Source organism: Pristis pectinata, chromosome X (genome assembly GCF_009764475.1).
Source record: "Pristis pectinata isolate sPriPec2 chromosome X, sPriPec2.1.pri, whole genome shotgun sequence".
Lineage (NCBI taxonomy): Eukaryota > Metazoa > Chordata > Chondrichthyes > Rhinopristiformes > Pristidae > Pristis > Pristis pectinata.
Genome location: NC_067450.1, coordinates 1,486,283 through 1,499,575, shown reverse-complemented (window position 1 = coordinate 1,499,575; position 13,293 = coordinate 1,486,283). Strand labels below are relative to the sequence as shown.

Below are 13,293 nucleotides of genomic sequence, written 5' to 3'. Positions count from 1 at the left end.
AGGGTACAGGATCAGCATAAACTTATTGAATGGTGGAGCAGGCTTGGGGGTGGGGGTGGGGGTGGGGGGGGGGTGAGGTGCAGGGGAATGGCTTTGTCCTGCTCCAGTTTATTGCGAGCCTATATTACCTTCAGGCTCCATCATTGGTAGTACCACCATTGGAAGTATCTACAGGAGGCACTGCCTCAAGAAGGCAACATCCGTCAAAGATTCCCCCCACCATCCGGGCTGTGCCGTCTTCTCACAGCTCCCATCGGGCGGGAGGTACAGAAGCCTGAAGTCCCCACACCACCGGGTTCAGGAACAGCGACTTCCCTTCAACCATTCGGTTCTTGAACCGACCGGCACGACCCTGATCACTGCCTCAGTGCAGCAACACTGGGACCGCTCTGCACTTCAATGGACTTTGTTTTGTTTGAATTGTGTTCTTTCTTGTAAAAATTGTGTATAATTTATGTTTAATTTATGTTTTTCTTGTGAATGCTGCATATCTGATGCTCTGTGCCTGTGATGCTGCTGCAAGTATTTCATTGCACCTGTGCACACATGGACTTGTGTGTGAGACAGTAAACTCCACTTTGACCTGCAGAGAATATATATCTCTTTAGTTAATTTTGATTGCTGTCACGTCCCATTGTTGAGGATCAAGATGGTTGAGATATTCAGTTTAGAGACACAAACTTGTGGCCAAACAGTCTTCAGAGACATGTCAATGGCTGACTGCCTGATCTAGAAGAAGTTTCATTTACCTGGCACCTCTAACATCGAACAGCATCCCAAGGCACCTTACACGGAATTTCAGTTTGAGGACTCAACATAGGTTGAGTTAATCGCCCTCATTATTCGTCAGGGTTAAACTATCGTGGGGCGGTCGTGTTTCCTCAGAGCCGATTCTCCCTCCCCCTCCGGTCCCTCTTGTCGCCGACTGAATCGTTGACTTGTCGTCGCCTCCGTGCAACCTATGCTGATGGTCCACGACCTACAGCTGATTGACGTACGAGCAGCCAATCGCAGGGTGAGTGGCGGCGAGCGCGAACCGAGCCGCCAAACACCAGCTGACAGGGCGGTGGGTTTCTTTCAGTGACAGGTTAGGTTGAGCGGTGGAGGACTTCCTGGTTGCAGTTAAAGGTGGTGAGTGGAGGGATTCTTACTGATATCAGATGGTTTTAGAGTGTGTTTGAATGTTTGAATATCCGTTTCTTATCAGTTAAGCAGATAAATTAAATGCTTTTTTTCCGTAAATCCTCTTTTCTTTTAATGGGCAGGCCTTCTGAGCCGGCCTTTTGATATCTGCTCAACGTTTCAATATTGTCGTTTTCACCTCGCCCTGCTGCATCATTCTCTTTTATTTTTTTAAACCATTTTTTAAAAGAATCACTTAGTATTGAGGAAATATCTGTTTCCCACTAAGATTTTTTTTCGGTTCTGGTAGGAGTTTTACTGGGGATAATGCACTTTGTCTTAAGGCTAGTACTTTTAAAGGGATTATTTTCCTCTTTTTTTTAAAAGTCAAATGTCCCTGTTGCTGCAGGATATGGTGTTTTGTTGTCATAATGTCAAGGACAATACTTCGAAAATCTTGTACTTTGGGTAGCTTGAGTATCTGGGCCAGTCTAACAGCGAACCAAACCAATCCAATCCAACACAAGTAGGTAGAGTTTCTCATTGTTTGATTTGGAATGCACACGTTCCCCTTTAGGTCCAGAAAACTCGGGTGAAGATAGACAAGAGGAAATAATTTGGAATCTGGGGAGACCTTAACTGGACAAAAGCCCAAATGCTGATAAATTAGAGTCCTTGTCCAATTAGTTTTTTTTCAACAATTATCCACTGGGACATTGGCTTGCAGAGTTGTCTGGGATCCTACCTACCAGCATTCACTCCATCTCCAGATAGGCAAGTCAATTTTGAACAGTCCCTGGACTACAATAAACCTGATTTGGTATGGGTAACATTTGAGTGAGTTTGCTGTAAAAGTTCTCTATTCCAGTGCAGGCGGTGTCTTCTTGGAGTTATACTGACTTCAATGGGCCCCAACTTTCCCTCCTCCAAAGAGGATACAGTTTACCTCCAGTGCATCATGTGCTTGCAAGCAAATGGAACAAAAAATTTTCAGCCACTTTTTCAAAACAATGGCTTGTAAAGTATGGTTGATTGTTCTTTTAGTTTGTGCACACCACAAAGTTTAAATTGGATCACTGTGCAGTTGATATGCCTTTTCTCCCCGTGCACAAGGTCAGATGCCTAAATCAGTTGATTAAATTATACTGTCTTGGGTTATTTGTGGGTTCTGGGATGTAATCTTTATTGTAAACAACTTGCCTTTAATGTAGTAAAACATCTTCATAGGAACATAGTTGGAGAAGAATTAACTGAGGGAGAATGGTTGATCAAAAGCATGGTCACTGAATGGCTTTAATGAGCATCTTAAAGATGGACAGGCGGTGTTTTAGGAAGAGAGTCGAAAACACAGCCACCAGTGGTGGGGCATTCAAAATCAATGATGGTCAAGAGGCTAGAAGTGGAGGAACACAGATCTGGGAAGGTGGAAGGGCTAGAGGAGGTTACAGAGAAAAGGAAGGGCAAAGACTGTGAAGGGATTTGAAAAAATGAGGGTGAGGATGTTTAAGTTGTCATTGTTAAACCAGGAGCCACTGTGGGTCAGCAAGCAGAGAGGGGCAATGGGTGAATGGGATGGTGTGGACTAGAACATGGGGCGGCAGATTTCTGTTTGAACTGAAGTTTATTGGGCCTGAAAGATGGGAGGCTGACCAAGAGAGAACTACTAAAGTTGCATTAAGACAAAGTATGTTCCTACACCGCTGGAAACACAGGTGCTACCTTGTGCAACTGCATCAACTTATCTCTACTGCAGTGTATGATGCAAATGACAGCAGAAGCGCACAACCTGCATTTAAATGAGGACAGCAGGAACCCCGGAGCAACTCCACTCTACGTACCAGCAGCGCAAAATGCGCAAGCAGCTCCAGTGCACCAAAAGCGCAATTTCATCCCCTGGCACAGCAGTTTTGCACTCTCACTATGGCCACTGAGCACAAGACCAAACCCACTTCACACATTTCTTTTTGGCATCTCCTTGCCTCGGCACAGATGGTGCTCATGAGGCCTGTGCATCTCCAGCATCTTTCTTCCTCACTTAGACCTGGCGAGGTGGTTGATGTGGGGAAAGAGAGGCTGTGCTTTCAAAATAGTATGTGTTATATAATGTGAACTTCGATTTTCCAATTTTATATTCTGGCAAATGCACCAAGATCATTTACCTAATAGTCTCAAAAGTTAATACAAGCAAGCCTCCTATAACAGCCTGTTAACCCATTCACCTGTTTTGTGTTGATAACTGATGGCTATTTTAACCAGGGAAGGGAATGACTTTGTCCTTGGCAGCTGTTCTGAATCTGTTTTGAATTATAAACAGGATTTAAATACCTCATTGTAAATTGTGAGCAGTCATTCCACAGGTTACTGATTTCAAAGTCGGATCACAAACTCCACAGTAAGTCGTGAGCCACAGACAGCAGAATAACTTCAAACGTGGTTAAATCCTGGTGAATTTACTGGTAATTCCTTCCACTCCAATGTCCAGACAAATCAATATTCCCACCCATTATAATCCACATTTCCACAGGGATTCTGCGACATGCAGCTAAGTTAGTAGCATTCTTTCATGAGTGAGAAGTTGTGGGTTCATCCCACAACCATCATCACAACCCATGGTAAATGATCATTTGTTTTGGTGCTGTTAGTGGGATCGTGCTATGTTCAAATTGGCAGAACAGTTAAGAGCCATTAGCACTATTTTGCTGTCACCTTCTGTGTGCAAAGTCCTTCTAGAAAACTCTGGCTTTGGGAAGATCTTAGTGGCAACGTCACTTCCCATCTGCATGAGCTGAGGAAACCATTGGGCAGACTGTGAGTGCAGAGAAAGAGAAGCATGCTCTTTTTTTGTTTGAACTTTGCCCTTCTTTAAAGTAGGAGACAGGATGAACGTTGGCGTCGCTCACAGTGAGGTTAATCCCAACACTCGGATCATGAACAGCCGGGGAATCTGGCTAGCCTACCTCATTTTAGTTGGAATTCTCCATGTCGTCCTACTGAGTATTCCATTCTTCAGCATTCCGGTGGTGTGGACCCTCACTCATGTCATCCACAACTCGGTGAGTCAAGGAGAGTGGACGGGGTGGGATGGGGATGGTTAGGGATTGAAATGGGTGCTTTATGAGACTGGTGCCACCTTGCCATTTTTTAGGATTGTCATTAAAACAGCCGCCAGCAATCTTGGGGTGCACGTGTTCAGTCTCTGAGTTTGTGGGTACTGCTTGGTACGGTTAGTCTGTTGCACTCCCTCCTACCCTTGGTTACAGGTGATCAAAGGACAACCAGCCAGGCTCTTTCCTTCTGAACACTCGAGTGATGTGTGTGTGGACCTTGGTTGAGTATTGGATCAAGCTCCCGTGACCTGCACTTGCACATCAGAGATGGTAATGGTCTCCTAGCAACCCTCCATTGCTCAGGGGTGTTGAGACCTACTCCCCCACTCTGCGCTGTTCAATGTCATGTACCAGAAGCACATTTTTAGGTGACTTTAATTAGGTAAGTTAATTGGTTACTGTAAATTGCCCTTGGTGTAGGTTGGTGGGAGGAAAATTGGTGTGAGTTGATGGGCATGTGAGAGAGAATAGGTCACAGATGTCCCCGGGTAAGAAACAGGTTCTGTTTTTACAGATGTCCACAAGTCGATTTTGTCCATAAGTCAGAAAATATACAAAAATCACTCGCTATTAGTAACCATACCTTCACATTATTGTAATGAAATGACATCAAAAGTACATAAGGCTGATAAGAAAGAACAATTCCTTAAAGTGGAGAGGGGAAACTAGTTCTGTCGTTTGTAGGAATGAATGTATGTACGTACATCGGACTTTAGAAGTTCATATCATGGGAGCTCAATCATACGCAGGGGGTGTCCATAAGTCAGGCGTTCCTAACCCGGGGATAGCCTGTTGGAGACACAAGAGACGGCAGATGCTAGAGTCTGGAGCAAAAAACGAACTGCTGGAAGAACTCAGTGGGTCAAGCAGCATCTGTGGAGGCAGAGGAATAGAAGTCGGGTTACTCTGTGACTCAGTGGGCTGAATGGCCTCATTCTATGTCATAAGGAAACACTAACTATGACTAGTTTTCCATTGTGGTCATGCTCGAATAGTTGGACTTATTGTTATTGTCGAGTTGCATGGTGATTTGCCCCTCTTTGCCCTGTAATGCAATGCCACTTAATGACATGCAGTCTCCACAGGTACAACCATCTTGTGCAAGCACTTATGACGGTTAGTGTTCGTGGGCTATTCAACGTGGTAGCGGAGCTTGGGCAGGTCCCATCCTCATCCAGTCAGAGTCTGAGAGTTTCTGGTCTGTAATGGTTGTGCATATTGGTTGATACCTTTACCCGATGACTTCAGCAGAGCTGGAGCTCTTTTTTTTTCCCCGTTGTATACCTTATTCCCAAAAATGACCAGAACAGAAACAAACAGCATCCATTTAATGAAAGCGGAAATGGCAGTGGCTGGGAAATAATTGTTTTACCCAACACTATGAGTTGGAGAAACTCCCAGAGCCTAACAGTATTTGGCAAGATGCAAAATACTCATTACTGTATGTTCAGCAAGTCTGAGGATTGCTGCTGGAAAATCTCACGGTGGGAGATCAAGGTGGAGGGATCAGTTATTACCGAAGACTTCACTAATGGAGGGACTGCAAATTCCGCAATGTAATTAATCCAAGCCATTGTATCCAAAACATGTTACTTCTGTTAATTTGATTTCCAGAATTCTCCCAGTTTTGGGAGAGGTTAAATTCTTAAAAATTAGTTTTCCAACATCTGGGCATCGCTGACATTTATTGCACACGAGAAAGTGGTGGGAAGCTGCCAGCATTAAGCACTACAGGTTCAACAAACAATCTGCTGGAGGAACTCAGCGGGTCAAGCAGCGTCTGTGCGAGGAAAGGGATTGTCAATGTTTCGGGTCAAGACCCTGCATCAGGATCCTGCAGACCCAAAACATCAGCAATTCTTTTCCTCCCACAGACGCTGCTCAACCTGTTGAGTTCTTCCAGCAGATCATTTGGAGTCTCTTGGGTTTCCATAGCACTATAGGTTCTGCTTCTGTCGACCTGATCTGGCCCAGTACACTTGTGCAGAGTGTGCCAAGAATAAACAAGCCTTTGATAGAGATACATTTGTCACTTATGAAGCTTGAAATAATGAGCAAGGCATAGAAGGATATGGAATTAATGCAGGCAAGTGGTATTAGTATAGATAGGCATGATGGTCAGCATAGACCTGATGGGTTGAAGGGCCTATTTCTAAGCTGTACAGCTCTATGATCTCAGCTTTTAAATGAAAACCTAAAAATTCCTGTTAACTAGCTGCTTTAAGCTGGCTAAATTCTTCCATACAAAGTGGAAAGGTGCCTCTGCAGGTTATGGAACCATAGAACAATACAGCAGGACTTATCAACAGGACTTACAAGCCTAAAGCCTCAGATTTTAAACCAGGAGGCCTTCACACGGGAGATGTTGGGTGTTTAAATCCTACAGCAAGAGCAACACCGAAAAGATAGAGGCAGGCCTGAGGCTGAAATGGTCCGGCATTTTATTATCTCCAGAAGTATCCGACTAAGTTGTTTCCCTTCTACCTGCCACAAAAAATAGTGAGGGCCTCAGTCAGCACCAAGTGTTGTAACGAGTCTCTGTTTATAGGCCATGTATTGGTTTCTGCACACGGTTAAAGGAACACCCTTTGAGACTCCAGACCAGGGCAAGGCACGGTTACTGACACATTGGGAGCAAATGGATTATGGGATCCAGTTTACGTCGTCACGCAAGTTTCTCACCATCACACCAATAATTCTGTGAGTCCTTGTTTTGTTTTTGTGGTAATTGCTTTAACTGCTAAGACTGGTAGAAAACCTGGAGCATTGTTGTGAGAGGGAAGAGGGAGCCAGAAACTAACCAGTGAAATCCTTACTATTTATCAGCTTTATCCAGGGCTCAAGGCCTTTTTGCCTTTGAGTCAGAAGGTTTCAAGTGGTTTCAAGTTCCACTCCTGAGAGCTGAATATTTTTTTTCCAAGACAATACTAAACCTTGTTTGTTTTGATGTAAAAGAGCATTCTCTCCAGTGTGCTAGGGCAATATTTATCCTTCAAATTGGCATTACTTAAAACAGATAATCCATTACTCATCAAATTGCTTTGGGAGTAAATTGGCTCCTAGGGTCCTCTACATTGCTGTAATGCCTACAGTATATGCCAAAAAGTACTTGCTTGACTGTAAAGTACTTTTTAAGAGGACCCGAGGTTCTGAAAATCTCTGTAGATATGCAAGTCTACCTTTTTTTTTACATGTCATCTGCAGATCTAACAGGCAATGATCTCAGGCAGTAGGGTTCCATAACTGATATGGTATCTGGTAACTGATATCATAACTGGGTTAGGAATGCTACCAGGCTGAATCTTCCTGTTGCTGATCAGTCCTGCCTTGATCTGTACGTTTCACAGACGAACACCTTTTCAACACACTCACTTAGGTGTTTTCACGTTTTTAAAATATCTTATTTAGGTGATGTAGGTGTCACTGGCAGCATCACCATTTCATGTCCATCCGTAATTGCTGTTGTGTGAGCCGCTGCCTTGACCAGTTGCAATCTTTGTGAGAAAGGTGCTCTCACAGTGTTGAGTAGGATTTGGACCCAGTGACGATGAAGGGGCAGCAATACATTTCCAAAGGAGGATGGTGTGTGACTTGGAGAGGAACCTGCAGACAGTGGTGCTCCTATATGCCTGCTTCCCTGAACTCCTTGGGGGCAGAGGTCACAGGATTACTGTCAGAATAGTCTGCGTGACTAACTGTAGTACATTCTGTACAGTAGAGGATACACACTAAGGCCCAGTGGAGGGGGGAAGTGAATGTCTAGGTAGTGGTTGGGGGAGTCAATTAAACAGACTGCTTTACCTTGGGTGATGTTGAGCTCCTTGAGAGGTGTTGGAAGATGCACTTATCCAGGCAAGTGGAGAGTGTTTCATCACACCCTTGTGTCTTGGAGACAGTGTAAAGGCTTTTAAGGAGTAGGGAGAGCTTGGGCACTGGTTGCTTTGAAAGACCACAGAAACAAACCTTAAAAAAAAGTTTAATTATTGAGAAATAATCTAAGGCTACAAAGATGATTTTGTGGAATGGTATTGGGGTGGCTTAGTTTATGTGGAGATCAGAGAAACTGGTATTGTTCTCTGTACAGCAGGATAGGGGAAGGGGACATTCAAAACCATGAAGGCATTTTGATGGAGAAGTATTCAAGGTGGATAAATTTTTGAATGATCAGGGGATTGAGGGCAATGGGGAACTGGCATAGCACAGGTGACAAGACCAACCTAGACCAACCATGATCATATTGCATGGTGACACAGGCTTGGCGGGGGGGGGGGGGGGGGGGGGGTGCGAGTGGTCTGCTCCTATTTTCTTGTGTGGAATCATAGAACAGTACAGCACAATACAGGCCCTTCGGCCCACAATGTTGTGCCAACTTTTAAACCTCGCCTAAGACTATCTAACCCCTTCCTCCCACATTTCCTCTATTTTAAATTCCTCCATATTCTTATCTAGCAATCTCTTGAATGTGACCAATGTACCTGCCTCCACCACCGCCCCAGGAAGCACATTCCACGCCCCAACCACTCTCTGGGTAAAAACCTCCCTCTGATATCTCCCTTGAACTTCCCACCCATTACTTTAAAGCTATGCCCTCTTGTATTGAGCATTGGTGCCCTGGGAAAGAGGCACTGGCTGTCAACTCTATCTATTCCTCTTAATATTTTATACACCTCTGTCATGACTCCTCTCATCCTCCTCCTCTCCAAAGAGTAAAGCCCTTTTGGAGTGGAGGCAGTGAAACTTTCCAGTGGCTGGAGGGTCAGCAAACAAGGCCACAGATTTAAGATAATTGGCAAAAGACTGAGTAATGAAAGATTTTACAGGGGTGTAGGACTACTTGGAGAGATTGTTCTAAGACCAGCACACAAATCATGGGCTGTCTGCTACAGTATGTGATTTGATGAATTAACTTTTAGGGATGGCTTGTCATTTAATAAATGATTATGTTTTCTTTCCAGGTACATGCTAGCAAGTTTCTACACTAAATATAACGTTGTTCATTTCCTGGTGAACACGACATCTTTGCTCACTGCCCTCATTCCCAAACTCCCTCAGCTGCATGGGGTCCGCCTTTTTGGCATCAACAAGTATTGAGCGGGTAGTTGGTAGCTGAGCGAATGCTCCAGCCAGCCTCAGAAGGGGGCCAGTATCAATGATGGGCACAATGTACTGAGACAATGAACCAAGAAGAAACTGCTGGCTCCACCTCTCAAATTAGCAACTATTTACTTACTTGCCCAAGTGGCAGACCTTGTATGTAGGAATTATTCTCTTATGGATAAGCTGCTTGTGTATAATTTTATATTTCTCTTTCTCTCCTTTTGCATCAATTGTACACATATAAAAGGTTTATATCACTGAGGGTGTGGTCGTGTTTGTCACACAAGAACATGAAAATGCATACAAGTGGTACTCTGCAAGTCTGTCTTCTGTCCACACTCCTTCTCAGACTCTGCCCATCTGAGAATCTCCAGTACTCGGGGGAGGAAGGGAGGAATGACTAGTGCAGTAAATTTTATAACATTTCTTCATTGTTCCTACTCCAGTCCAGAAAGTATTTTGCTGTAATTCTTCTTGTAACCACAACAGAGCAACTGCTTGACCTTGCCGGACTATGGTCTACTAAACTAAGCAATACAGACTCCCAGTAATGAAGAACTGGCATTCCGCAACCACTTATGAGGCAAAGCAACCCCAGCTCTTATACAGGATACTAAGATGGGCTATATTAAAATAGTCAGAGTCAATGCATTGCTGGGGTATGATAGGTCTAAACCTTGAGCCTGGTACTGGTTATAGCCCTTGCTGGAAAGTGCAACTCGTTGCCAGTGAGAGTTAAACTGCAAATTCTCGAACACTACCACCTAATTTACTTTGCCCAATAAGACACATTTCAGAGGTGACAGCACCAAAGTTCAGCGACAAGCATATTGCACACCTTAAAAACTATTAATCCGTGGAAATAAGCAGATTCTGGGCCAGCTGGTGAAGAGTTAATCAGTTCCAATACTAAAGGTAGAAAATTTCAACCTGGTCTCTAATATTCAGGAACCTAAGTTATCACAGGACTCACACTGGTACATTAAACATTCTTGGCTCTATTTCTGAAATTAAATAGTTTCAGGGAACTGTAAACTCAACTAATGCTTTTCTAATTATGGGTGAACGAGGAGAGGAAGCAGCTCATGAAATAGAGTCAAACTTAAAGCTTCAAGAAACTTAATTCATTTCTTTTTTATATAAAGCATCTACTTATTAAAGCAAATGCATTAATCATTGTAATTGTTCATGCAGTTTCCTGTAGCTACCAGTTAACAGCCATATGGGCTGTCAGCTGTGATCCAGAGTATTGCACTCTCTTAACTCAATCAGAGGGTTGCTGCAGAAACTGGAGCACAAAAATCCATGTTGACATTCCCAGTGCATGCACTGGTGAGGGACCACTCTGAGAGGAGTTGTCAAACCGAGGTCCTATTCCTTCACGTTAATACAAAAGAGCCCATAGCACTGTTTCGAAGAGTTTACCCCATTTATGGGGATCAAAAATTTGTCACTTACCCAAAAATCACTAAAACATTACCTTTGTTTTAAAAGCAGAAAATAAAACAAGAGAGAAAAAAAAATTGCAGGTGCTGGGAATCTGAAATGACAGAAAATGCTGAAAATGCTCAGCAGGTCAGGCAGCCTCTGTGGAAAGAGAAACAGTTAGTGTTTCAGTTGCAAGACTTGGCAAAGGTTCTAATTGTTTTGAGCAAGCAATGTGGGCAGCATTCCTGTATCTCCACTGCACTACTGAATGTGCTGTAGTTTAATACCTCATTCAAACTGTAGTTCTGGCCTGATGAATTAGGGAAGTAGGAGCAAGCATTTCTCCCAGTCACAACTTTTTAAACTCAACTAACACAACCAAACGGATTAACTAGATGCTGCTGCTTATGGAATCCTGTTGTGCAAAATATGGAAATTACAGTGCTAAAACCACAAGCTAACGAACTGCACATAGTCTGGGACACCATCCTTGCAGCTCTAGGCTTTGAGCTTGAATGTAGCCTGAATAATCAACAAGGCCAAAACTGTGTGTCCAGTGCAAGAATCCCAAGTGAAACAAAAACTGAAACCTGTAACAAGGTTCCAGCCACTGCACGTTCCCTATCACAAAACTTTACATTGTCACTTGGCAAAATTTGAAATCTTAGCAAACAATAGGAAATAAATAATGCTGCAAATGCTTAGCAGATCCACTAGTAACAAAGCTCATTTCACCTGGGATCCTTCCACACTTAGTTACTGAACAGTGACAAGCACAAATGTTGGATTAAAAGATTTCAATAGTTTTATCATCCTACACCTTTTCAAGTTCATCATCTTCAATCTTCAAAAACATTATTTATTTGCCTGTATTAGAGCTTCCCCTCGATATGGCGAGTCCCCACACCACAGGAAATGGAAGTTCATTGTAGCAGCCATGTGTCTACAATAATTACTACTGCCAGCATGGATATGGGCCAAATGACCTGTGGCACAGAAGAGCTACTGAGACTGATGCCATTTTCCAGATTTCAGCTTGTTAGGATACATCAAGTGGTTACCTCAAGCAAACAGCCAGTACCTATCATCATCTCTATGACTCAAATGTAATATTTGGCTACTTAGTTTCTGGTTTGTTATACGAGGCCCCATCTGCTTCCTCAGGTTGATAGAAAGCTTTTCAAAACAGGGGAGCTCAGGAGAGCAATGTTTACTGTTCAAACGATCTGCTCATTTATTTCATCACTATTTGCAGGAGCTTGCTGTGCACAAAGTGGCTGCTGAGTTTCTTAGATTACAGCTACAAAGCACTTTGGGATGTCCTAAGGTTATGAAAGGTGCTATATACATGCAAGCAAAGCAAGAGAAAGTCAGGTATGATTGAGATTTAAAGATGGTTGCTGAGAATATATATTTTAAAAAGTAAATACCCTTTATAAAGAAAAATACACTTAGGTAACGCAATTTGCATTTATTTTTACTCCCAAAAAAGTTCTGGCTAACAAGAAATTGTGTTGGGATCTGCAAGCCTTTATAAATCAAAAGAATGGAGGTCCACTGGGTGAACCCATACAGCATTAAACTTGCCCAATGCCCCCTCAAAATTAGCTAACTTCAACAATGCTCACAGTAATGGTCAGCTGAACTTTGCTAACAGCTTACAAACTTGTACATTAAACAATCTGGCCATTAAAGGCAACAAGTTGTAAATTACTTATTCAACCTTAAATATCTTAAGTTAACTACAGGTGGGGGGGGGGGGAGCTATTTAAAAAATTAAGGTTATAACGTAAGAGTTTATTTAAGACTTCATAAAATGGAAAATGAAATGAGAAAATGCTGGAAAACAAATCAGCAAATCAAAGAGCCTCAGTGAAGAGTAAAGGGGTTAACATGTCAGCACACTGACTTTTTTAATGTTCATAAAATGGACCTGAACCTGAACCTCTTCCACAATAACTGTTTGTGAGATTCTTTACCAAATTCAATATAACATTGCAGCAAAAGATGCAATTGGCACATGCACACAATTTTAATTTCTGTGATGTCATTGGATGGATTCACTATACAGACAATGTCCAATTGGGGAGAGGGGGGGCCACTGAGTATAATTCTAATCAGCAAGCATTCCTAGTTTGCATACAAGTTTCAGATTGTGCGGGTTCAAGTTCGACAATCTGGGCTTTTAATATGCCTTCATAAGCTGCTTCCCGCCAAAAGAAAGTTGCTCTCACTTCAAAAATGGACCATGGAAAAAGGGAGGGGAAGCAGAATAAAAGATTTTAGCTTAAAAAAGGTAAAGGATTGAATAGGTTATTAAAAAGTGAAATTAAAGTTAGGAGAAAAATTTGTAGAGAAAGTGTTTTTAAGTTAAAGGATTGAATTTGATGTCAATATTACAATAAGGCTATTCCTGATGTTGGAATAGATTTATTATGGTTTTACCAGGTTTCAGTTTTAACTTTATTTCTGAGTCAGAGTGGCTTATCTGAAATGACCCAAGAAATTATCATCTCCACCCACCTGTTCATATACATTT

At 42.7% G+C, this 13,293-nt stretch overlaps 1 protein-coding gene across 3 annotated transcripts; it reads left to right on the top strand.

Annotated features, from left to right (window-relative positions):
• Window positions 1–1,074: 1,074 nt before the first annotated feature.
• ormdl2 (ORMDL sphingolipid biosynthesis regulator 2) lies at window positions 1,075–9,583 on the top strand. 3 transcript variants are annotated; one of them, XM_052009372.1, is made up of 4 exons: window positions 1,075–1,131; window positions 3,994–4,175; window positions 6,778–6,929; window positions 9,185–9,583. In XM_052009372.1, exons 2-4 carry the CDS (start codon window positions 4,002–4,004, stop codon window positions 9,318–9,320), a joined length of 462 nt encoding a protein of 153 aa, XP_051865332.1. In that variant the 5' UTR covers window positions 1,075–1,131; window positions 3,994–4,001; the 3' UTR covers window positions 9,321–9,583. The 3 variants fall into 3 exon arrangements, with proteins under 3 accessions (XP_051865332.1, XP_051865333.1, XP_051865334.1); XM_052009373.1 differs by having other exon boundaries at window positions 1,106–1,131; window positions 3,991–4,175; XM_052009374.1 differs by having other exon boundaries at window positions 1,118–1,128.
• Window positions 9,584–13,293: the final 3,710 nt, after the last annotated feature.

Bases quoted from the DNA above. Each gene is read 5' to 3' on its own strand.
- ormdl2 (XM_052009372.1), top strand. From the start codon at position 4,002: ATGAACGTTGGCGTCGCTCACAGTGAGGTTAATCCCAACACTCGGATC. The intron at 4,176-6,777 runs GTGAGTCAAGGA...CTCTGTTTATAG, and splicing joins CTCATGTCATCCACAACTCG to GCCATGTATTGGTTTCTGCA. The intron at 6,930-9,184 runs GTGAGTCCTTGT...TTTTCTTTCCAG, and splicing joins ACCATCACACCAATAATTCT to GTACATGCTAGCAAGTTTCT.